Source organism: Sceloporus undulatus, chromosome 3 (genome assembly GCF_019175285.1).
Source record: "Sceloporus undulatus isolate JIND9_A2432 ecotype Alabama chromosome 3, SceUnd_v1.1, whole genome shotgun sequence".
Classification (NCBI taxonomy): Eukaryota; Metazoa; Chordata; class Lepidosauria; order Squamata; family Phrynosomatidae; genus Sceloporus; species Sceloporus undulatus.
In genome coordinates, this window is record NC_056524.1 from 55,362,335 (window position 1) to 55,388,199 (window position 25,865).

General features: G+C 38.0%; 1 protein-coding gene across 14 annotated transcripts in view; it reads right to left on the reverse strand.

Annotated features, from left to right (window-relative positions):
• The window catches only part of ROBO2 (roundabout guidance receptor 2), a 1,416,559-nt gene that overhangs the window by 32,980 nt on the left and 1,357,714 nt on the right, over nucleotides 1–25,865 (reverse strand). For 9 of the 14 annotated variants that reach the window (XM_042456971.1, XM_042456981.1, XM_042456970.1 and 6 more), the window contains 5 exons: nucleotides 21,606–21,887; nucleotides 21,123–21,248; nucleotides 19,001–19,157; nucleotides 12,367–12,627; nucleotides 7,084–7,295 (listed from right to left, as the gene is read on the reverse strand). In XM_042456971.1, coding sequence (XP_042312905.1) covers nucleotides 7,084–7,295; nucleotides 12,367–12,627; nucleotides 19,001–19,157; nucleotides 21,123–21,248; nucleotides 21,606–21,887 — 1,038 coding nt within the window. The remainder of the gene's footprint in view (nucleotides 1–7,083; nucleotides 7,296–12,366; nucleotides 12,628–19,000; nucleotides 19,158–21,122; nucleotides 21,249–21,605; nucleotides 21,888–25,865) is intronic. The other 5 variants (XM_042456983.1, XM_042456982.1, XM_042456978.1 and 2 more) reach the window with 1 other exon arrangement.

Consider the following 25,865-nt stretch of genomic DNA (forward strand, 5'->3'; position numbering starts at 1 on the left):
TTCTTGGGTTGCTTGAATGTGTTTGCAATGAACAAACTGTTGGCCTTACAAAATTCAGGCAGTCGATCTGCCGCTTTATTTCTTGATCTTTGGCCAAATTGTCCTACAGTATTTGATTCTGTTTCCTACCTTTGTATTCCTATTGTCTATGTCTAAAAAGAAGTCCTGTTTTGGTATGGGATCAATTCCTCCTAGACTCTAGCACAGAATCATAGAATCAGCATATAATCAATTTCTTTTTCTTCTCCCTCTGTAGCTGGAGCATAAACATGGATTATAAGACCCCGAGGTCTTATTGATATTATTTGGTCAGACCGTGTATCGACTTCTTTTGCTATATCTGTCTTCATTATTAATACCACCCTGTTTTTTTTAGATTTTCATTTCCTGCATCAAACACTGTGTAAATTTTGACTCATAATGTTCAATTTTTCTCCATTTTATCCCACCCACTCCAAGTATTGCAATATTTATACATTTCATTTCTTGTTTTACTATTTCTAGTTTCCCCTGATTCATGCTTCTCACTTTCAATCTTTCTATAATATGTTCTTTGCAGGTTTTGACTTTCCATTCACTTCTGAGCATTTCAGCAGCTGAATGTCCTTTTGGCTTGAGTCATTTTGGCTTGCATTATTAGACACAGTACTACCTATATTTGTCCTCTGCTTTTCTCTCTTAGCTCATAAGTGGCTTCTGACCTGGGAGTATCATCTTCTTGCATTATCTCTTGTTTCATTTTAGATTGTCTCATTATTGGGTTTTCATGGTAAAAGACATTGAAAAGGAGGTTTATCATGCCTCCTTCTGAGCAGAACTAACAGTTGTTAGCTATGGTGCCACTCCTGTTGTCTCTTGAGAGATCCTCTACTACTGTCACCCCCAACTACCTCTACTACTCAGGAACTGTGTGGCACATTTAGTTTGGTTCCTCGGCGAAAGCCTTTCTGACAGGGGAAATCTTCCCAACAGCACTGCTACCATCAGCATAGCCTCTAGCCTCACAGGAGTATGCAGTCCCACCACCACAGAAAGATGTGCCATGGTGGGAGGCTATTTATTTATTTATTTATTTACAGCATTGATACACTACCCTTCAACCCTAAAGGCTCTCAGGCTTTTAGAGTCTGTACTATAAGACTATTAATTGCCCCACTGGTGGTGCAGTAGTTAAATGCCTGTACTGCAGCCACTCACTCAAAACCATGAGGTTGCAAGTTCAAGACCAGCAAAGGGCTCAAGCTTGACTCAGGCTTGCATCCTTCTGAGGTCACTAAAATGAGTACCCAGATTGTTGGGGGCAAATTAACTTACAGTTGTAAAGCACTTAGACACTGTTAGTTCAGTATGAAACGGTATATAAATAAAGCTTGTTTGTTTGTTTTAATGAAAGTCAACACCAGAGCTACACCCATGCCTAAGAATGCTAGATATTATTGCATCAGAAAGTTACAATATAGCAGTGAGCACACACATTACACATACAATACAAGGGAAGAAAAACCTGTTGTTTTTATTATTAGCTTAAAGAATTTAAAGAATTGTTTAGGATGTTTGATGTTATTTCATTTAGTGGAATGAAGATGCTCATGAATTCATATATGCTCTAAAGGGAGGACCTGCTAGATTTTGTATGCCATAAAAATGGTAATGCAACAATTAGCAGGGTCATATTATAAAGCACAGAATTTACTCTAGCTTAATGGATGTAGGGATACAATTCATCAGCAAGGAAGAATTTAGCATAAAACGACATGTAAATGAATTGATGACTGATCATAAATTAATTTTAGTGCTGAAGATGTAATGGAAGCACAGCAAGATGCCACTTTATCATAGTATTTTACTGCTCAGCAACATTTGAACAACTACTTAATGTTCAGTGTGCATGCTAACAGCTTGAATAAATTTGAGAAAAGTTTGTGCCTTTCAGCAATATGGAGGGGTGGGGGATGTCTACAAGAAAAGATTGAAATTTCAAACTGAAATAAATTTGGCTAAGTGGCACAAATTCATTTTTCATTAATGCCAGCAAATGTTTTGATTATGTTCGCATCGATTAAAAATGTCAGATTCATATATATTGCACACATTTTGTTTATTAAAGCTCTCAAAGGGGAAACAAGTATGAAATGCATAGATCCTACCTCATATTTGAATATTTAATTTTAATTGGGACATTGTTACATACATATGATGTTTAGTTTAGATCAGCATTAACCCGCATTTGATTTTGTATTCTTACTTTAGTAGAGTTTTCCACAGTATGCTAACTCCCATATATGAAACTATGATCTACAATCCTATTTGCTTCCATAGCAGGCAGTAAAGACTTAATTTTATTCCTTCCAAAAATTATTTCACAGTGGTATGTCTCTCACAGCATGTATACTACATTATGGCTTAAATATGTTTTCAAATATACCACAGAAGAGAAAAGGTTGGTTTTATAAAACGTTTAAATTGTTGTACTGGATTTTCTATTCCCGATTTCCTTATACAGGTCATGAGGAAATGAGACAGTTTAAAAATTCTAGTTCTGTAAAGGCTGTTAAACCTGTTATTTATTGAATGAATGAAACAATCCCAGATATTTGGAGAATGGCTAGCAACATATAAACAAATAAGGCCGGTAGCTCTGCATATAACACAATTGATATCTAGATTGACTTAAGAAAGGTTTAAAGATTAAAGAGCAGGAAATAGTTTTATTGCTTGGACTGAGGAATCAGGGTAACCACATGCAAACTGTTTTAAAGAGGTTTAAAGGAAAATAAGATAAAAGTATAGTACATAAATTAAAATGATGATGTTGAGCCTAAGCTGTGTGTACACTGACCTTAAATTTTACCTTGCCTTTAACAAAGATGATAGTCAGATCCCCTAACATTCAAAGTGAAGCTGAGAATAGACAAAAGTACCCTGCAGTGAACTACACTGAACGAAAAGCCTCAGTTTGTTCACAATAACATCACACTGAGCTTTACAAATGTAACATTCAGGATAATGTTGCAATTTTTGAATTATGTTCAAATACCTAATTTCTATATGAAGATATTTAAAATTCAGTTTGTAATACATTACTACTAAATATATATCAGAGAAGAAAAGGCTTACTAGCCATTGTGAGACTGAATGTACATATATGTGGCTACTTCAAATGTTTTAAATAAAGATTTTGGCCAGGAGGTAATGGTGCCCTTCCACTTATGTTGACATAAGAATACTGGAGCAATTTCCCTTCTCTAGATAGCCCCTATACCTCAGCTGGATTTTCTCTGTTCTCCCATCTCATAATTTGTTCACGAGAATTTCTAGCCCTAGATTGTGAAAGTACACAGGGCTACGAGGGGGGGGGGGATGGGGAGGAAAGGCATACCCACTTCAGTTTCTCTTAATAGTATTATTTATGTCAAGTGATCCTGCTAGATCCTGATAAATTGTGTTTGTGAAACACTGTGATTTGGCTGAAGAGGACAGTTATACATACAATTCTTCCATGCCTCTAAAAGAGGTGTGGTAATCATGCAGCCCTCAAATGTGTTGGACTGCAGCTCTTAGTGTTTTTCATCATTGGCAATGGTGACTAGGACTGCTAGGAAATGCAACTCTGTAACATCTAGAGGGATGCATGATTTTTTCCTTGGCCTAAAGGATATTAGCTGGAATCTTGCTGGTTAATTCCCCTTAGAATAGACACACTGAATCATTTTTGAATGGTGGCATATCAAATTGATTCACAGTTTCTACTCTCGTTGAGTATCACAACAGGATTTAGGTCACATTATCTCGATGTGCTTTTCAACCTAGTATTATTCCTCTTTAGCTGGTAGCTGTAGCCAATGCTATCTTTTACTGAATATTTTTAATGTGACAGTTAAGTAACCACTGTCTACACATTAAGGTTGCTATGTTAGCTATAGGAAGGGGCTTCTGTTGCTTTAATCCTTAACAGAATGTAGAGATACCTGTCTCATTCACCTTTTAGCTGCAGCCATCTGCTCCCAGTGTGGCTTCTCTCTCCCTCTGGTAGAAAGTGGGGGAAATGGCAAAGAGGAGTGACTATACTTTATCTTTGGTGGAAAGTGGCACATAGGAGTAATAAGTGTATCACATCCTTTTATTTGTTTTGTCAAATAGGAGTGCTTAAAAGCTTAACCTGGAGAAAAGGCAGGACTTAGTAAATTCGCATAGCAGAATTAAAGCAGCAAGAGTCAAAATGATCTCCAAGCTTAAAACATCATCCAGGTTGGCCTTTGATTTTTAAACTTAAATGATGCCACTACAGGGTATCTTTGGTAGGAGAAGGCAGTGTACAGACACTGTATCTGAGCCTAAGTATGAAGCTGCACATTTTGCAGGTTGGCAAGTCATTAATATAGGCCACTTCCTCCTCAGGAAATTCACAGACTTGAAGTGTGGGCCAGACTGAGCTTCCAGTGTTCACTATTCCTTTCCAAAAGATTCCTTTAGTGAATTGCAGGGAGCATCCCTTCACAAATGAAAGAGTCATGACAAAGAAGAACAGCTGTGTCAGCATCTTAATCATCACCATAATTTAGTATCTCACCTCAGGGCATACACCACATAAAATACATATGGCAGGACACCCTTGGTTCCTGCCCATTGCTTTATTAGCTAACTAAATTAATGGTGAAATGCAATGCATGTTGCAACTAAAATGAAAGTACTGACATTAGTTCCTTAAATAACTAGAAATACCAATTTAGAAAACAGAAGGAAGAAAATGAGAGAGATGTTACTTTGAGATATTTTGGGAGATTGAGATATTTTTAATTTCTTGTATCCCTATACCATACATTTTTGTAAATTTCATCCATTACTACTGGTAACAAGACAAGGGCCTGTTACAGACTGCCAAAATAAAGCTGCTTCGGGTCTCTTTGGAGGTATGCTGTTTAAATGATGTATGCACCCTAAGAATCCGGAAACTGCACCAAAGCTGCCCTCCAGTGCTTAGGAATGGAATGTGGCTTTGGCGCTACTTCCGGACTTTTAGGACCCATGCATCATTTAAATAGCATAACTCCAAAGAGACCCGAAGCAGCTTTATTTGGGCAGTCTGTAACAGGCCAAGTTAACCTTTCTTTCCCAATTTGACAGCCAATAATATTTTTAATGTGCATTTCAATTTATTTTCTTTCATTTGATCTATACTACTACTACCAATATTATCAGAACACCGATCTGGGATTGCCATATTATTATATATTATTAGAAAAGTTTAGTACTTTAGAAAATTTGAAATAAGATATTTAAGATTATCTAAATCAATTGACGTACATTAATAGATGTAAAGTTCAGTATAGATTTGCAAGTAAAGTTTTGGATTTTCTCTCCTCCCTTCCCCCAGCAAACTGTTACATTCTTTTATGCCCTATAATACTGGCATACTCAGAGCTAGCATTTCTGAAAACAACATATAACTCAGAAGTTTTTAATAAAATATTCATTTGTAAAGTAATATGGTAAGTAATTTTCCTGTTTCTTATCTGGAAGAACGCAATGAAAGAGATGCATAGAAATGCAAATTTGTAAAGTATTATTTTTAAAAGAATGTACCTACATTAATACATATTAAAGAACAATATATAAAAAGTAGATTCTTTAAAATTGTAGTATCATGGTAAGACTTTCACTGGGCAATACTTTAGCTATAGAAAAATGCAAACCTATGCATAATTACAGCCTGGAGGAAATTATGTTTATGATTCTATTCAGACTTTGCAAAGTGGCTTAAAATGCTTGTGTACTAATAACCAATCTTCCAGCTCAAGAGATTCAAAGTTATAACTACAAGCCTTCAGCTGGGTCTGGTTTACAAATCACAGCAGTCAATCCCTAGTTCTTAAATCTTAATTAGCTTGGCAAAGAGTCTGGCTCCAGGGCAAAGAGGAAGGAAAACTGGAAAGTAGGATAAAGTACTGCTTCTTTTAATTCAATGAGAGTGAGATCAGAAAAATCTGAGATACTGATGCTTCATTACTGTCACATTGTCATATCTGGCAGTGGAAGCTACAATGTGTTTTCATAGCTTTAGATAAGTCTGAAAACAACTTGTAAGACACGCAGAGGAAAGTAAAAAAGGAAGTGAAACTACACGGGCATTTTTCAGTGGGCAGAAATAGCCGGAAAATATATTCAGAAATTAGTACTGTCTCATAAAGGTCAATGACTGGGGAGATATACAATATTTTTAATGAGCTATATAGACCACGCATACTTGGTCTCCAACAGACCTCAGTCAATCCAGACACAGTACATAAAGTAAGGTACAATATCAGTTGAAATGAATACCTGCTAAAGCCTAGAATTAGGTCATGATATTCATGTAAAAAACTTAATTTCCTTGCATAATTAAATGCTTGCCTATCTTCTACTGACACCAACTTGGGTTAGGCAAGCTTATTTTTTAAGGTAAGATGTTCATGATCCTGTTTCTAACTTCTTTAGACATGGAAGGAATGAAACCAGTAAAAGGAAAAGATTTTTGATTAACTAAATAGTTTGAATGAGGACGATGATTAAAAACAGCAATATGAAGTGGGCACAAAACAAATGTGTCACCACATTTAAGTCATTTCATCCTGTTAATGTTCTGAGGTTATCCTGGAAAATATGTTTTCACTTGTGCTCATCACTTATACAGGGATACAAAAGTAAAAATAAAGAACTAGAAGCTTTTCATAGATAAAGTCAGCTTTTAAGGTCATTCCTGAGATACAAGATATACAATTTTTCAGTCAAGCTTCTTTCCCTCCCACCTTCCCAGTATCTCATATGTGATGGGTTTGCTTTCCCAGAAGATTCAACTTTCCATGAAAGCTGAGATATAATTGAGTTTTCTTTCAAGTCTTTAAAGCTTTTTAAAATTCATGAATTTTCTTATCATTTTCAGCAAAGAAAAAGCATTTTCAAATCCTTCTTTAACAGTTGTGCCTAATACTAGAACATTTTAAATGCAACAGAAATAGAGCAGACCAAAATCCTCTTAAACATTATATTATTCATGATATGTTTACACCTTCACAAATGGGGCAATATGCAAGTTTTGTTGCCTACCTGTCACAGAACTGTCTAGATTGTCCATACTAGACCCTGGTGTATGCTCTAATCCTCTCAGTGGCCTTGTGATTTCTATAGCCTCTTCTTCAATATCATCCTCTTCTTCATCTTCTGGAATATCAGTTTCCAAATCTGATATTAGAGTTCCAGATACATATCCTAATGGTGGAACTGGGGTCTGAGGTGGCTGACTATTGCTTTGACTGTGCCTAGAACAAGAAAAGGCAAACACTAAATACTGTAATTTTCAACATATTTTAAAAAGGAAGAGCATCATCCAGGCAAAGTTAAACCCCTTTGCCATTTGTTTCAACTGGTGAAGAGTAAGCATGTGCTTAATACTATACTTGAAAATCAATAAGACCTTTTTGTACTTTTTATTGTTTTAAATTTTATTGCAAAAAAAGATATAAATATACACATACACAACATAAACATACCAGCATATTAAAACACATCATAATTATACGAATCTCTGATCACGTTTAAATGTTTTAAAATACACGTTCATATTTCAACAATTATTGGTTCCTCCCCCCCATCTTCCCCTTCCTCTTCTCCTTTCCTCCTCTACTTCTCTCTCCCTCCCTTTCTCTCTCCCTTGCCTTTTTCTATCACATCATCTTTCCTTGACCTTCCTTCTCTCTAATCTCTCTCCATCTCCTTTTAGACCTTTTCGTACTTTTGATAATTTTTTTGAGTCGTCATTTTTATTTTCCTACTGACACAGAAAAGGCTCATATGATCCAGCACTTCATCTGTGTGTGTACATGCCTTCAAGTCATCTGGAAACATATGCCAATTTCACAGGGTTTTCTTGGGCAAGGAATACTTAGAGATGGTCTTGCCATTCCTTCTTTTGAAAAATAGCCAACACCACCTAGTATTCATTGACAATCTTCTATCCAAGTGCTTACCAGGACTGACCCTGCTTAGCTTCCAAGATCAGACAGGATCTGGTGCTTTTACAGCATTTATAATCTACACAATCTATAGTGGGTGTCAAGTAGATGTACCACAACTTGACAAATATACAAAAATGCATATTCTGTGAAAAATATATTTGAAAAGGAGTACTTCTACTTTAGATGTTTGGAGTAAGCTTCAAATTTTAAGTTTAAATCTTCTATACTAAGTGGGGGAAAAGCTTACAATTATGGGCACGTTACAGACCGCCCCTTTGGGGTGGCCTGTAACTGGCCCTTTCCCCACCGGATTGGGGCCTCAGCTGCCAGAAAGGCAGCTTCCGAGGCCCTGTTCCATCACTTTCCAGGCCCCATTCCACTGCGTTCCAGCTTCCCCGTGGCCTGGAAATGGGTGTCCTTGGGGCTTCATGCCCCAAGGACACCCGATGGCGGCGGGGAGGAGGAGAAAGGGGCCACTCGGCCCCTTTCTCCCTTGTGTCCCTGGCACAGCCGTCTAAAGGCTGCACCAGTGATACAAACCGCAGAAGGAGCTCCATTTTGGAGCTCCTTCTTGTGCCACGGAAAGGGCGCAGTAGGCGCCCTCGCATGGTGCGATGTTACAACCGCGCCACCTCGTTTGGAGGTGGTGCGGTGGTGACGTAGTCATGGCGGCCCCCGTGTGGAACGGGCGCTGCCATTTTGTACGGACTCGATCCGTACTAGGGTTACGGGGGGTCAAGAAGTGACGCCCGTTTCTAACCCTAGTACGGACCCAGTCCGTACTATTATGCCCATTTGTAACGGGCCATAGAATCATAGAGTTGGAAGAGACCACAAGGGCTATCCAGTCCAAACCCCTGTCATGCAGGAAATCACAATCAAAGCATCCCTGGCAGATGGCCATCCAGCCTCTATTTAAAGACCTCTAAGGAAGGAGACTCCACTACACTTCAAGAAAGTTTTGCAGCTGAGGTGCAGTACAGACTGGCAGAGAAATGCTGGCCCTATAAACTGCGCAGCATTGCCACAGCAACCCGACCATGCAGCGCAGGTGAGAAGTAAAAAAGAAGCCGCCTAGAGCAGCTCCTTTTTTGGGACGTCATAAGAGCTGTGTTGCAGCCCTTAAGACGCTACTTCCAGGAATAGACGTGTGGGAGCTCAAACACCCACACATCATCCCTATGTCCCATGTGTGGGTGGTGCCACTGAATAGTGGCACTGCCGGCATGTAGTAGGGCTCGGGACCGTATGGTTGGTGCACGGTCCTGAGCCATACTATCACATCCTGGTGATGTGTATCGGGCCTGAGTTTCTTTTTTCTGCACTGCTACCTAAGATGGAAATGAAGCATGCAATCCATGTTGTCTTTAGGTCAACATTTATTCACATAAAAAGAGATTTATTAAAAAATGCTTTTATCAATATATTTTTTCAGAATCAGTCCCAATAAAATGCTATAGCCCATTTCTTGGCAAGCATATTTGATGTTTCTTAGGGAGGTATTCTTTCTTTTTTCTTTTGCTTTCTAAAATAAATAGTTGAGATGGGTGAAGACTTCTTCATATCTGAACATTGTTATAATTATAATTTGTTGCTGGAACTACCACTGGAATTCTTCTCTCATACTTTTAAGATTCATTAAAAAGGAAAGTATTTTTTTCTCCTACTGCTTGCAGTCCAGTCTTTATCACTTGCTACAAATATGTAATCTTCCTAAATATGTCATTTCTAGACCACCAGTGATATTGTCCAGTGCCAATGTGAGTATGTTTCTGAATGTCTTCTTTTGAAAGTTTGAAAGAGGTGATATGGACTATAACAACCAGAATGCCATGTATTATGAATATCATTATATTAATAGGAATGAATTCAGTTAGGATAATTTAACACTGTACCCTATCAAAGTATGATATCAGATTTGATGTATATTGGGGATATAATTCCACATCCAAAAAAACACAAATTACCTAATGAGATGCATGATGTTTAATGACACCAAAAGTTGCACCTGCAGTTTGTATGCCACCACAGGAAGCATAACAGCTGCAAGGTACAGGCTGAAGGCATGCCAAGGCATGCATCTGTGTCCTGCCTGGCACAATTATGCATTTAACCTAGACCCAAATTAGCTGATGCTTGGGCTTCTGGCTTATTACATAAACAAGCTATATCCCATGGCGGAGGTGGCCTAAGCACCCTGTCGATTGGCTGCAGCTTGCAGACGAGGTTGAAGTACTGAAAATTGTCCAACAAAAACAGCTGGCTTTGGCATCGGCAGGAAATTCATACAAGCCTCTTTGACCTATAATAACTCTTTCAATGTAAGTTGTGGCCTTTGTTGTGTCAGGAAACATTCCCATTTTTTTTTTTTTTTACTGGCACTATGCCTTTCAGCAAGGAGTTTTACTTTGCTTCACATTCTCAGTCATTCCTTGCCTTGCTAAAGTTTTATTGCTTACATTCTGTGCTTTTAAAGAGAACTCCAAGAACCATGTGACCTTCTGTTCTGTACAAGGAGCCTCTTTCCTCCACCTCCAGTCACTAAGCAAGCTCTCTCAAAACTGTTCTGCTATTTTTGTATTTCCTTCTTCTGTGAGTACTAAAAAAGTAAAACTACTATGATCTCCAGTATGCATATTTTAAAGTAACTTCTTTCATAATTGTCTGGAATCAGATATAGCACAATAATGAAGTTATACCATTTAAATAATCTACCCAGCTTAGAGAGTGTTCCTTAAAATTACTGTATAAATGGCACCTCACCCCTGTGCAACTGGCTCAATTTTCTAAGCAATCAATTGCAGAATGCTGGAGAGGCTGTAACTGCAAAGGAACTTATGTCCATATCTGGTTACATGGTGATAAAGTTATATAGTTCTGGTCAAATGTTTTATCTATTATTTCTGGGATCACTCTTCAAGAGATAGCTCCCTGCCCAGGTCTTTTATTACTCTATATCTGGGAGAGAACAAAGACTTGAAAAATAAATCATTGATTTGTTTTCTCCTCACCATCACAAGAATTGAAATAGCCAAGAACTGGAGGATGGGCAGTTTAACAATGGGCAACTGGTGACATAGGCTATGGGACAGTTTACTAATGGAAAAGTTGTCGGACAACATGGATAACCTCTATTGTGCTTCTTTTGAGGAGAGATGGTGTCCTCTTTTGGAGTACATTAGCAATCACTCAAGTCAACTAAAGCCTCCAGATCAGCATTTGAATTTCTGGAAACGGACCTTTATGGAAGCCTAATGACAATAACAGTTTATACTTATATGGTTGTTTGTTGTAGACCCTCATGTATCCCTCCTTAGTGGTATTTGGCATTTATCTCCCCTCTATTTTATTGCAATTTCTTGCAAATTACAATAAAATAAAATAAAATAATGAAGTTATACTTGTCATTTCTGGAAATATTCTGGACATGCCATCACTCTGTCCTCAAGGTAGTAATCCACCTGTTCTAAATGAGTTTTATTACAGAAAATTATCTTTTCTGAAAGAGTAGGATTTCCTTCAGAAAATGAAGATTTTCAGGCTTTAAAAAATTCTTTGTTCAAACAATGGAAGATACTATTTGCACAGACAATGAGTAATCTGTGTAGTGGTTTTGTTTTTGGTAGCATGACAGAGGTTTTCAGTAAGCCAGAAAGCTGTGGTTGTTTCAGCTTTGGACTGTAATTTTGGAGACCAGGATTATCTGTTTGGCCACAGAAATTTACTGGGTGATCTTGCACAAGTCACATTCTTTCAGCCTCAGAAGAAGGCAAAAGCAAATCACCTCTGATCAAATCTTGCCAAGAAAGCCCTATGATAGGGTGGCCATAAATCAGAAATGACTTGAAGGAGCACAACAATAACAACATACAGAATTTTTCCTTAAATAAGACAATGCAATGTAACCAGCACAATAGTGGCTGGTTGAGTGAGAAAATAAATTTTAAACAGTAAGATTACTAGCCTGAAAAGAGCCTGTAAATTGCTAAACTGAAACGATATTAAAATACTGCAATAGACAATTAATAGTCTAGGAATGGGTTTAGCAAAACACATCCCTGTGCACCAGTGAAATTGAAGAAGATGGATGCGCTAATATCTTTCTGCTGTACAATTATTGTACAATTATTAAAGGCAAACAAAGTTTTCTTGGTTTAATAGCTGGTTTAATGGTAATTTGAAAGATGAAACCTTTACCCTCATGAGCCTGCCAAAGGCAAAAAATGTCTATCTGGCAAAATCTCCCTGCTATTGAAGGCATAGATATCTTTCAGAGGTAGATGCTTTCAAACTTAAATATTACATCCCCAGGTGTCATTTGATGTCTGGTATTTTTTATATTTTTCAAATCTATCAGTGTAATTGTCATAATTACCATGCTTGCTTTGCTATATCAAATTGATAGGCCCTGGTCAGTTCATCAAGGTGGGCTTGAAGCATGGGTTGCATCTCCTCCCTTGGAGAGGGTGTTAGAGTTGCAGTAGACTGCTGTCCAAAGGAGATTGCTGGAGAAGAAGCCACTCCTCGGACAGGGGGTGTTGGTACTCTGTCATCTTCTTCTTCAAGTTCATCTTCCATTCCCTGGTGCAAATACGTCTGGACTGGTAAAGGTGGGCACCATCCATCACTGTCATATCTAGAATATACAGTACATATAGTATGGGTTAGAGTCTGTTTAATTAATTTACATCATTTATTTATTTAAACAGTTATAATGTAATGTGCATGCCTTCAAGTTGCCTGTCAACATGTGGTGTTTCCGTTAATTACATAAAGTTTTGTCAGGTAAAGAATATTCGGAAGTGGATTGCCATTTCCTTCCCCTGAATATAGACAAAAGCACATGGAATTCCACAGAAGTCTCTTCCAAGTAATAACTAGGGGCCCAAACACACAGGCCAAAATAAAGCTGCTTCAGGTCACTTTGGAGGTATGCTGTTTAAATGATGCATTCATCCTAAGAGTCCGGAAGTTGCACCAAAGCCTTGCTCCAGCCCTAAAGATTTGGTGCAGCTTCTGGCCTCTTAAGAGACATGTGTCATTTAAACAACATACCCAAAGTGACCCAAAGCAGCTTTATTTTGGCCTGTCTGTTGGGGCCCTAGGCCTGATCTGCTTAGCTTTTGAGACCAGATGGGACCTATATCTGAGGATCATCAGGTTACAATTATTGTACTACTTTGTTGGGGTGAAGCAGACTGTCATATAGAAGCAGCCTCCAGCCATTCTGGCCACAATCATGCCAGGACTGCAGGAGTCATGTTTTGCCCCAGCATCTGTATAGCACAATAGTTATAACCTGATGATCCTCATATATCAGATTCCAAAGCAGGCTGTTGCCATGGTCTCAAGCTGCTGCTGCCAGGAGCCGGCTTATTTCTGCTCCTTAAAGGTCTGACAGAGTGGCTTCTGGCCACTTGAGGGGGCATGCATCATGTAAACACCATGCCCCCAAAATGTCAGAAGCCACTTTATTTGTCCTGTGTGTTTTGGGCCAAATAGTCCAATTTGTTTTTAAATCACTCAGCTAAATGAAACTAGGCCCTGTGAAAGTGAAGCAAAGCTAAGCAGCCCAAAAGCAAGTATTAATACCTAATTAAAATAAATAATTAAAGAAAATGAGATAAATATAAAATACTACATAAATAAATTGTTTAATTTAGTAGTTAGTAATTAAAATGGATCTAGGAGGAATAAAATACTTTTTAATGTATTTAGCTGCTCCCACTTCCAGTATCACATAGTGATTTGTTCCTGTCAATTAAAAGTCCTTTTTTTTTAAATTTAAAAGAGATCTATCTACAATGCAATAACTGAAGAATGGAAAGGATTCAAGATATCAGATTCTTAAGTTTACATGTAATGGGACATTTTAGAAGAAAGCAAGCCAATTTGTTTATCTTTTGACAATCAGCAGCACCGAATCTATTCATCTTATATGCGACATTACAGCACATTTTATATGTGACATTACACACATGGAAGCATCAGTTGCAGTATTTAAATAATCTGCATTTACTTACTGCAGACCATGTGGACACAAACATGCCAAATGTAGGGGGGGGGGGGGGGGGCAGTTTTCCAGGGAAGGCAGAAAAGGTTTTTTTGTTTTGTTTTTTACATTGTATTAGACAGTCAGACACAAATGTGGTGGTTGGCCAAAAAATAAACATTCATTAAGTGTTGATTAATTGATCAACTGCCTTGTGATTTCCAAACAAGTGTAACATCTTCTTTTAATCAGACATTCTGTTGAGAATCGCAGTTTGGATGCATTCCAAGAAAATTTAATTTGAGCCCCCACCATGAAATGAAGAGACCAGACACGTAAATTGGATTTAAATAATTGGGCCTTTATTAGATCCTAAACCTATGTAAACCCCAACTGATAACTGTAAACTTTCAAGATATCAACTGAGGGTGAAAACCTGATGCGGGTTCAGCTGAAGCCAGGTGTCTTTACCTAGACTACCTCTCCAGCCTTCCCATAAGGCAAAAACACCAGACTCTGAGGGCAACCGAATCCTCGGATTGTATCCTCAGCCAGTCATAGGAAGGTAGATATGAGGCACGCGCTCCCAAACTCCCTCGAGATTGTAAGAGAGGGTAAAACCCCCATATCTTCCCCAAAAGCTGTTTCATGAGCAGCCCCCATGGCCCTTGACATGTAAATGCTGCCCTGATCCATACCTTTCACCTCAATGTGGTGCCTAGGTGATCGTTCCCCCACCCCCATTAAGGCCAAGGGAAACCTATTTAACATCCTGCCCGTAAGCCAATCACCAGTACCTAGGCAAAAAACAGGAAAAGGAGAGAAAATTCCTACCTGGCCCTGAAGCAACCGAACCATACTGTCCTGAGGGCGGGAGGATGGGATGAAATCTTTCAAAAGAGGCCAATGAGGGGGCAAGACAGCTTAAATTGCTTAGGTCTTCCCACTGTTGGCAAGGTTGGGCCCATGAGGCCCAGTCCCCTTTTAAAACTTCTAGGCTCTACTCATAGGTGGCCTCAAACTCTACACCCAAGCCCATAGTGGCGAGCCACTGTCCAAACCCATAATTCTGGTCCTTGCATTCCTAACAGTCTCCTAGTGTCACTCCAAAGAGCTCTGGATGTTCATGAAAGATCTGGAGCAAATAGTGAGTCTTTTTAGACTGAAATAAGGCAAGGATGGACCAGATTCAATGTGCAACTGGCCTTCCCACATTTCAATTGATTGTATGGATAGCTCTTTGCAAATTTACAGCACTTTATAAATAAAGCTTAATAATAATAATATAGTCTGCCCTCCTCATATGTGGGGGATCCGTTCCGGACTCCCCACGTATGGAGAAAAAAGCGTATGCTCAAGCCCGATAGAAAATAATGGGGTGCATGCTTGCAGTGGCACCTGGGGCATCCGGCGCCAATATGTGCCCCATTATTTCTGCCAGGGCTTCTGTGTAAGCTCAAAGCTGTGGAAGGCAAGTCCACCTATAAGGAGAGCCAACTGTAATAATAATAATAATAATAATAATAATAATAATAATAATAATACAATCCAAACTTAAATTGGGTGTTGGCTCTGCATCGTGAAGTCAGGTTGTGACAAGAGCAGGGGAAAACTGGTCCATTTGGCGCATGTTGACATGCCCCAAGACTCTGGTAATTATGTTTCTTCTTGTCAATCCCTTTACTTTTAAATAAAACTGTTTAACTGTCACAATTTGGAAACTTTGGAAAAACATATATCTCGTTGTAAACTAAATATCCAGCAATAGTAGAGGGCACACATAATGGAATGGTGCTAACTTCTTTTAACCATGTGGGTGAGAAAAAAGAGCCAGTAGGAAGGCTTCATGCCTTATATTGATGGTGTTCCCATCTCTGTTCACAACCAGCTACTGGCATTTGAATGCTCTGGGTACCAGGTCACCATGAAGAGGGTAATATTTGGAAGGTACAGGAGTGTGATGAAGCATGCAATTCATAAATTCTGAGTGCTCATTAAATATATATATATAACAACAGTAACTTGAGTAAGTTATAATTAGTTGTACATACAAACTATTCCATTTTTATTTATTAACCAGAGCATTCACTGAAATATTTCTTTTACTTCTTTTATTCAAAGTTCACTGAATTTTTCTGTAAAGGACCTGGATTTTCAGGTTTAGCTTTCATCTTATAACGATGCACTTCGTGTAAAATTGTAGTCATTATTGACAGAACATTATAAATAACTTGAAAAATGTAATTTGAAAGAAAAACATTAAAAGCTGCTGTTGAGTTGTGTGAAACACAAAAGTATGCTATCAACGTCACAGATTACTTGGCTTTAAATAACCAATGTTGTCTTGGTGACAAACACAATTTTCTCATCCAAATAACAGATACTATACAGAACTGAGAAGCCAAGACCTATGCCAAAGGTTTCTCTGCTGATAATGCATCAATTTGTCTTATTTTATCACTGTGTTTTTTAAAATATATGAGAGTTATTTGTCTTTTACAGCAGAACTGTTTGAGCTGAGAACAGAAAATGTATTAAAGTGCAGATATCATTTTGGGTGGCAATTATTAATCAGAGACTGCTTGAAGTAAATTTCCAATCACTTTGTAGAGAACCAATTGTGAATTGCTTTCTTGGGGCAAACCTTTCAGAAGCAAGTGGGGTTTCCTTTAACAAAGTAATCTGATCCCTGCAATATAAGTGCACCAGAGAAAATATTTTTCTTTTCTTATGAACTTGGCAAGTGGTTCATTTTTGGAAAAAATAATTGCTAACAAGGCTGTATGAATTTTACATAGCTACTTCTTATATTTAGCTTTGCACCTAGAGAATTGTCCTAATATATGTTTTTATATGACAAATGAGGGGCCAGTTAACGAAAAAATTAATTGAATTTAATTTTTAAAATTCCCACACATTCCAAGGTATATACCATTCTAGGATTTCTGATGTATCTGCCTCCCTCCAGATTTCCTAAGTCCCATGAAGAAAGACTAAATAAATTGTTTAGGTTTAGCCTGGAGAAGAGATGATGAGAAACACTGGGAATTTCCTGCATTGCCAGGAAGGTGTACAAGGTTACTTTTGAGGTATGTTTGATAACATTTATTTTAGCCTTTAGAAGCCCAGAGGTATGGAATCAAAACAATAATTATTTGAAATATTTATCTTCATATGTTGGCAACAAATTACGTTGGCCATTTTAGTGGTTTTGAGAGAGAAGGACGTGGGATATATTGTTCGAGTAGGAGAGGTTGCTTGCTAGACTAGTAGAGATTTTTTCCCTCCCCTCTGATCTTCCATCTCTCTCACCTGCTCATATTTAAAATCCAAAGTTTGGAGCCATCATGCATTCCTCTTCTATTCAAAGAATCCCAGAGTTGAAAGGAACTGAAAGGATTATGTAGAACCAGCCACTGCCATGAGCACACAACTAAACCACCCCCATAGGATGACAAAACAACCTCTGTTTGTCCAAAGAAGGAAAGTCGACCACTCTCCACTCATGATCAGCTATTGCCATTATAAAGTTCCTCCTAATGTTTAGGTAGATATTTTTTTTCTTGTAGTTTTAAGCCACTGATTTATGTCCTAGTCTCTGAAGCAGCAGAAAACAAACTGGCTCCGCCTTCTGTTTCAATGTACCTATCTAGTGATTTGTGGGAGAAAATCAATCATTATGTATGTGAGATTGAGATAAAGTATTCTCTAGTACTCACATACATTTTAAATTGTTCCATACTCCCCATTTCCTTGAATAACACGAAGATCAAGGGCAGTAGCTTCTTTTGGTTGGAGGAGGAGGAGGTACTGGAAAATTAGTGTCTTGTAATACAAACATATTAGCATATCCTGCAAGAAGCAAGAGGCATCATAGGCCTGCATTAGTGAGCTACTGTTTCAACTTCTTCAAGACTTGATTTGTAGTTAACTCAAGACAATGCTTTTCCTTTTCTCAAATTCATATTGCAAAGCTATTTCAAAACTATTTATTTCCCAATTCTACTTGTTAAATGCTATTTTCTGAAGATTACAGAAATATTGCACATGCAGAAGTGTATCCATAGTCATTAAGAAACCCAGTAAAGGTGTTGCAATGTAGGCTACACCTATTCAGTTTTCAATTTCATCCTGCCTCCCTCTTAGTACAAGATAATCAACATCTGAAGCCACTGAGCACACTTAAGTCCTAACTAAGCAGCTTTGGGGATTATTTTATGCCAAAAATGTTTTTCCACTTTGAAAATCTTGTTGTCAACATCAGACAGGCTGATATCTCCCTCTAGATCAGTGGCTCTCAACATTTGGGCCTCCAGATGTTTTGGACTTCAATTACCTGAAGTCCCAGTCAGCATGCTCATTGCTCAGGAATTCTGGAGTTGAAGTCTCAAAAATCTAGAGGACCAAAGGTTGAAAACCACTGCTCTAGATTCTAATAATTTGGTTTTAGCCACCCAATTGTCCACTGAGTATCCAAAACAGCTATCAACATTTATAGTTATTGTTATCAAAGCCTGTATACCTATATGGACATTCTTTAGGCCAGATTTTCCCTTTGGTGCCCTCCAGATTAGAATACAGCTCCCATTAACTGCCTTTAGACCCTCTTGGCTAGGTATGACAGTAAATCTAAAGGACCATGTATCATGACCAGGGATGCTTTTACTGAAGTAGGTATATCAAAACACAGAAGACTATTCTGATACTATATTTTCCATCAACCTATATTTTAAAGAACAATGAACAAATGTTGGTTAAGAATAGACCTACAACTATATCCTGTGAAAAATGATTATCTAGTTTTATTGGTATGCACACACCCATACATCAGGCCCACTTATGAATGCAGGTAATTCTTTTGATGATTATATCCTGGTATTATCAATGCATCCATTCCATATATACCAGTCTCTTTATATTTAAACTCCAGAATCCAATTGATGCTTCTGGAGATTGTGCACTATAGAGCCAAGATGATGAATTCTCAGTTCTACCCAAAGAGAGAAAAATAAATTACCCTGCTTCTTGCTGTTCTACCCCATAGTGTTCTAGTTCTGTGCCTGGGAGAGGCTGTATTGGCGGGGGTGGAAGGGGAATGCTGGCCCAGGTAGACCCATTATTTTTTTGAGGCTTGGAAGTATTTTTGCTTTTCTTTTTCTTCCCTCCTTTTCCACCTGAAATCAAAAAACATTTTTTAAGTAAGAAGAAACAAAGTAAAAACGTTACATATCCCAAAAGAGCTCTAAATCCAGATGGCACACTAAAAGGGAGGCGGGAGAGAAGAGAGTATTTTTATCTTTGTAACATCAGCAGTAACATGTTATAATTGTCGTAAGGTTATAAATAATAATAGGGTGGAAGGGAATGAAAATAGCCTGTATAATCTCCCTAAATTAGTTCTTTTTATTTCACACACTTTATATAGACTAGTTACAATGAACCATAAGCTGAATAAAAGTTACAATGTACTTGCTGTATGAAAACTATACTTATTGATTAGTTCATGTCTGTTTTAAGCCTCCATTCAGTCACTGCTGGAGGGGGGGGGGGGGAATAGACCACAGCACAAATTTTTCAGACAGCAGTTCAAATGTATTAGTAATAATCTTTTGCATACTGTCCCTGCTTGTACCAGGCAGGAAAGTGTAGTTAAATATACAATCATAAGCTTTACTATTTGAATTTATTTATTTCTATTTTTGTCAAAATGGTAATGGGTGGGGGGGGGGGGGGGGGGGGGGGAGTAAACTTCTAGCTAGCTTCTTACTTGGAAATTATGGGGGAATTCAATGTAATATTATAAGTTCATATAATTCAGAAGTCTTGTTGTTGTTGTTGTTGCTGTTTTTGCCTTCAGATAATTTGTGACTTATAGCAACCCTAAGATGAATCAAGGGTTTGTCTTGGCAAGAATTGGTCTGAGGGGGTTTGCCATTGCTTTACTCTGAGGCTGAGAAAAGGTGACTTGTCCATGTCTGCCCAATGGTTTGGATGGTCAAGTAGGAACCCTGTTCTCCAGAGCCTTAGTCCAAAACTCAAACCACTATACCACACTCACTCTGATTGTTGTTGTTGTTGTTGTTAACCCAAGCACATATTTTCTGGAGGATTAGAGAGAAAGTAGACCAATGAACAATAAAACTAAAAGATGATTTAAACAGAGAAACAAGAGGAAAATGTTAGTTATAACATATGAGGCAATTGTAATATGAAAGAACAGTAACAGTCTGGATTGTGCTCTGTGACCTAAGAAGAAAGAATGCAGCAAGGAATAGGGAAGCAAGCAATTGCACAGGAGGCTATTTGGGTAGGAGACAGGAACTGAAAGTTGCGGGGGGAAGGCATAAAGAATAAGAAATAAAGGAAAATGAAGCAGAAGGAGAGTCAAAATTATCAGATATGGCAGACGTAATTGAAGTGGTTTCATATTAAAGTCTTAAAATATATTATTAAAATGGCACAATTCTGTGTATTATATTTAATTCAGTCACATTGTTCACCTGGTGATTTTTTTAATGGTATAGTAATAATTATTATATAGCATCCAGCATAAACCTATACATTATGACTGTATGCAACTCTGGAATTTTTAAAGTAGGACTGTATTAAGAAGCTTATCTTTCAATTCCAGTGTGTTGCAATGGGTAGATTTGTTGATGTATGATAGAAATACTGCAAACCCTTATGGTATTGTTGAGGAGGGGTTAAAAATGATACAACCAAAATATTAACCTCATCACGAAGCTCCTCATAGAAAGCCGGTGCTATAAAGTGAAGATTGATTTACGAATAAAGTCAACATTTGCCAGAAGAGTGAGAATGTTACAAAATAAGATTTCCAATCATGCTGAAATACACAGGGTACAAAGGCTACAAATATGTTCTTATTATCTCTAAATGGGTTTCTTGTTCAGTTAGGGGAAATAAGGTGCATTGGTGGGCTTTTTTATTGAAGTCATGGTTTTATAGAAGATAGTGACACATTCACAAATATCTAAATGGAAAGCACAGTGCAATATTCAAAAAGAGACTCTGGAAATGGAAAGGACCATCTTTCAAGGCTATAACTGAGGGTTTTTTTTAAAAGGCTGCTTACAAGCATAAGCACTTCCCCTTATACACACCATAAGGAAACCAACCTGAGAGGCTGCCACTTCTTTCTGAGCTGTTGTGAGAGCTGGTGGTGCTGAAATCCTGTGACTGGTTGTGTGGCATTCTATTAGACAATCCCTCAGCCAATCGGTAGTCAGGGATGTAAAGTAATGCTAAGGGTTAAAGGGCAAAGGTCACAGTGCCATCATGTGATTAGTTTATTAGCACATGCACAACATGCAGTTAGCTGCTAAACAGCTAATGTGATAGTGCTGTGGAAAATATGTAACCTAATGTATCCTAATGGGAGCAGGATGGAGCACAGGTGGTCTGTGACAATGGCAACAGATGCAGTAAACTGAAATCATAGCACAATAGATTAGTTGCATATGTACATGTATAGGATGCATGCAAGGCATGTTATTAGTTGAGGGAAAAGGGAACAGAGGTGGGCAAGTAGAATTTTCTAAGCATGCACAACAGTCCTACAACCAATTTTGATAAGAAAAAAAAATAAGAAGTAGAATCACCATTGTTGCCTTTGTTCTGATCAGGTAAAGAGTACCCAAATCCCATTAGGTCACTTTTTTGTTGGATTGAACTTTTCCACTGGGGGTCTGGTAAATCAACTGCCAATTCATGGATACTATTGGAATGTAGTATTTGTGTCGTGGCATATGGAGTAGCTTGTGTTATTTGACTGGAGCTGTTGTAACTAGTTTTGGTAGTGAAGTCAATGCTGCTATAAATGGCTCCATCAGAAAGCATTGTAGCAGTTTTATCTCCTTGGCCTGGTACTGGAGGTAGCACATCTGTGATGGGGGGAAAAAAGGAATGAAACCAGTCAGTACTACACAGGAAACCCCAAACTATCAAGATTTTAATATGAAAAATAAGTCTGTCATTCTACACGTTTGCCTTTCAGCTGAGAATGGGTCCACAAGCCAATGAAGGGAAAATGATAAATAACCATCTCCTCACTTTCAACTTCTGTGACAAACTTTCCACTTGTCCTTCACATCTCACTGCTCAAAACCATCTTTCCTCCATACCTTCAGCTGTGAAAGTGAAGTTTGGAATATTTCTGCCCTGAATAATGTTTTCAGTTGTTCACTTCATGTCACAGCCAATGAAAATGTGTCTGTGCTTCTGGGAAATGATGAAAGGAGCAACTCTACAAATCATAGAAGAAACCACCTCACTTTGCTCCCTCACATACCACACACACAGAACACTTTTGACTGAACATTCAGGAAATTCTTTTCCAAGTTATGTAGTGCTTAAAATGTATTTTTCTTTAACCCAACACTATCTCATTTGCTTTTTGATGTTCAGCCAGACATTTCTTCCTATCAGTAAATGGGAGGGGGAATTAAGAGAGATATATAAATAATTTCGTTTGGAAATATTTGAAGACTTCAGCAGTGGTAAACAAAATCACATGAACAGTTATGTTGGTAAACACAAAGAAGTAAATGTATACCAAAATGAAAGCTAAAATCAGAGAAAGACATGAAACATTATACTGGAAAGCTTGCATTGCATCATGAAACTCATTAATGCATCTATATACATAAATTACTAAATTTAACACTGTTGTATATCAATTCACTTTTATATTCTCACAGGAAAAATCTGTAACACCACAGGTTATTTTTTTTTCTCTGCAAAGAATGAAATAATTGAAAATGTGGAAAGTGTAATGTAGAAAGTTGATGCTGTTGTTAACTGCTGTCAAGTAGACTTTGACCTATGGCAACCCGATGAATGAGAGACCTCCAAGTCATACTGTAGTCAATAGCCCTACTCAGATCTTGTGGACCCAGAGCCCTGGCATCCTTGATTGAGTCTATATGAAATGCAGTTTCCTGTTTTCCTATTATCCTCTACCTCCCCAAACATTATTGTCTTTTCTAGGAAGTCATGTATTCGCATAATATATCCAAAGTATGTCCATAATTTTTCATGATCTACACAATCAAAGGCTTTCTATAAATAACAGGTTGATTTTCTTCTGAAATTATTTTGTGCACTCCATGATCCAACATATGTTTGAAATATGACCCCTAGTGCCTCCTTCCTGGTCCCACCTTGGAAATCTGGCATTTCTCGTTCCATCTATGTTTGTTACAGAATTTGAGCATCACTTTGCTTTCATGAAAAATTAATGCAATGTTCCTGTGGTTACTGAAATCTCTGGTGTCCCCTTTTGCGGGGGGATTGTAATGTGTATTGAGTGTTTCCAATCTGTGGGACATTGTTTTGTTTTCCATATTTGTTGACAGATTTTAGTTAGTGCTACAGTGGATTCTGTCTTTTTTACTGAAAGCCATTCTCTTGGTATACCATTTATTCCTCTTGATTTTTTCTTCCAAGTGCTAAGAGCTGATTCCACATCACTTTCTAAAGTTGTAGGTTCTTCTTGAAATGGTTCTTCCTTGAATGAATCTATATCTTTTCTTCTTTTTTATAATTTTTTTTGCAAATTTTATTTCATGGATCCTGTGGAAGTTGTCTTCCTTTTTTGTTCTGCATTCAGGGTTCTGACTCTGTTTCTGTCACCGTTTACTTATGTCTCCTGTCTGTCCTAAACTGCTCAAGAGTTTCACCTTTATTATTCATTTAAGCTTCATTTTCTTTTTGGCTGCAGATAGTATATTTTTCCATTGCTCCCTGTCAATGCCCATGACTTCAGTCCAGAGATCTTTTGGGTCCTGGTTAATTTCTGTATATACTCATGCATAAGTTGACCTCATGTATAAGTCGAGGGCAGTTTTTGGAACCAAAATCATGGATTTTGATATGACCCGTGGATAAGTCGAGAGGCAAACACTGGAGGATTTTACAAAAGATCTAAAGGGGGGGGGGGACAAAGCACCACTTCCCTCCCTATATCTCTCTCTCTGGACCTCTCCCAAGCATTAGTCTCGGCATGGAAAAGGGGAAACAAACTTTGGCGTGCACACACGTGCGCGCACACACACACTCTCTCTTCCCCTTACCAAAAGCATCTCCAAGGCTCATGGCTTGCGAAAAGGAGGACAGACCCCACTGTCTCTCTGCTTGTCACCCCCAGGACTCCCAAGGCTCATAGCTTGCACAAAGGAGGATAAACCTTTCTCTCTCTCTGTCTTTCATCCACGGGACTCCAAGGCTCATAGCTTGCAAAAATAGAGGACAGACCTTTCTCTCTCTCTGCTTTTCACCCCCAGGACTTCCAGGCAAAACGAGGTACAAGCCAGGGCATACATTGCCTGAGCAGCAGCTTGTTAGCTCTGGCTGTGCGGGAAGGCTGAGAGGGAAAAACACACACAGAGGGAGAAAGGGAGAGAGGAGAACGGGCGCCGGGGCTTCAAACAGGGAGCCATTACAAGGCTACAGAGAAAGGTGGGCATTTCTTTCAAGAAATTTATTAGCATTAACTCATTGCCCCGTACATAAGTCTACCCATGATTTTGGAGTTCATTTTGGGGCATAAATATTTTGATTTATAGTCGAGTATCTACGGTAGGCTTAATAATACAACTCATATTATCTCAAAATTCCATGGGTATGTTCCTCCAGTTGTATTTTGGAGGATGGTTGGTTTAATGTTCTTATTTAACTTTCTTTTAGATACCACAGTTCATGCTCTGTGCCACAATCTGCTGCTAGCCTTGTTTTTGCAGACAGAATAGAGCTTCTCCAGCATCTGTTTCTAATTATGAAATCTATTTTGAGGCCATTTGATTATATATTCTTTTATCTATCCATATGTCCCCCCCCCCCATTCCTACAGATCCACAGCTTCTACCAGTATGCTCGGGGAATATTACAAGGATGAATCCATTTTGTGATCTCTAGCACCAGAGTTCTAATAACATAGAGTTATCAAATGTAGATTGTTCTGCAGCTTCAGGGAAAAGGTTGAGACAAGGTTGAGTCGCCCTCTCTGAAGCTGGATGTTCTTCCAGGGACCTTAAGTTTGCAACCTAAATGCATTTAAAATGTCATTAAAATGCACAACCTTATAACTGGGAAGTGGGGAGATGAATGAGAGAATGTAATGAATGTGCAATATTTTATTTTAATTTAATTAAATAATTTTTATTATTAAAACAAATACATGTCAGACATTCCACATAATATTTCTATACATATATTTTTCTATTAACATCTTATAAGTAAATAATATACAAGAAAACAGATAATAAAACATATAATAAATTTCCCATTCTCATCATCATTACTTCAAACATCTTCCATGTTATTTCATACTAAATCCTACCAAAATATATATTGTTAACCATCCTCATAATCACTTATTGTTTCTCTAATCTCCCCCTTTCTTATATACCATCTTTCCTACTAAATCTTATTTCATTTCAATTATTTTCCAATCAATTTCTATACCTTCATTCTTTTCTTTTTCTCCTTCCACCTTCCCACCCTTCTAATCTTTTCTTCTTTTCTTTTTACTAATCCTTTCTTCTTCTTCTTCATTCCTCCTTTCTCCCCCTTCTCCTCTCTATCTCTTGCTCCATCTACCTACCTTCCAACCTTCTCACACCTTCTTTTACATTCTCATAACCTCTACACTTAGTTTACTTTCTTCCTATTCTTATTACTTCTTCTCCTCTCTCTCTACATCTTCTTATCCTTTATCTTCCTCCATTTAAACTTTCCCTTTAATACTGACTTCCTTCCTACCAATATCTGTTAATGACAGCAAACGTGTAATATTTTAGGAGACAAGCAATCACATTAATAGAATGATTTTGCTTCCTGATACCTAGTTCTGCAAGGTGTGC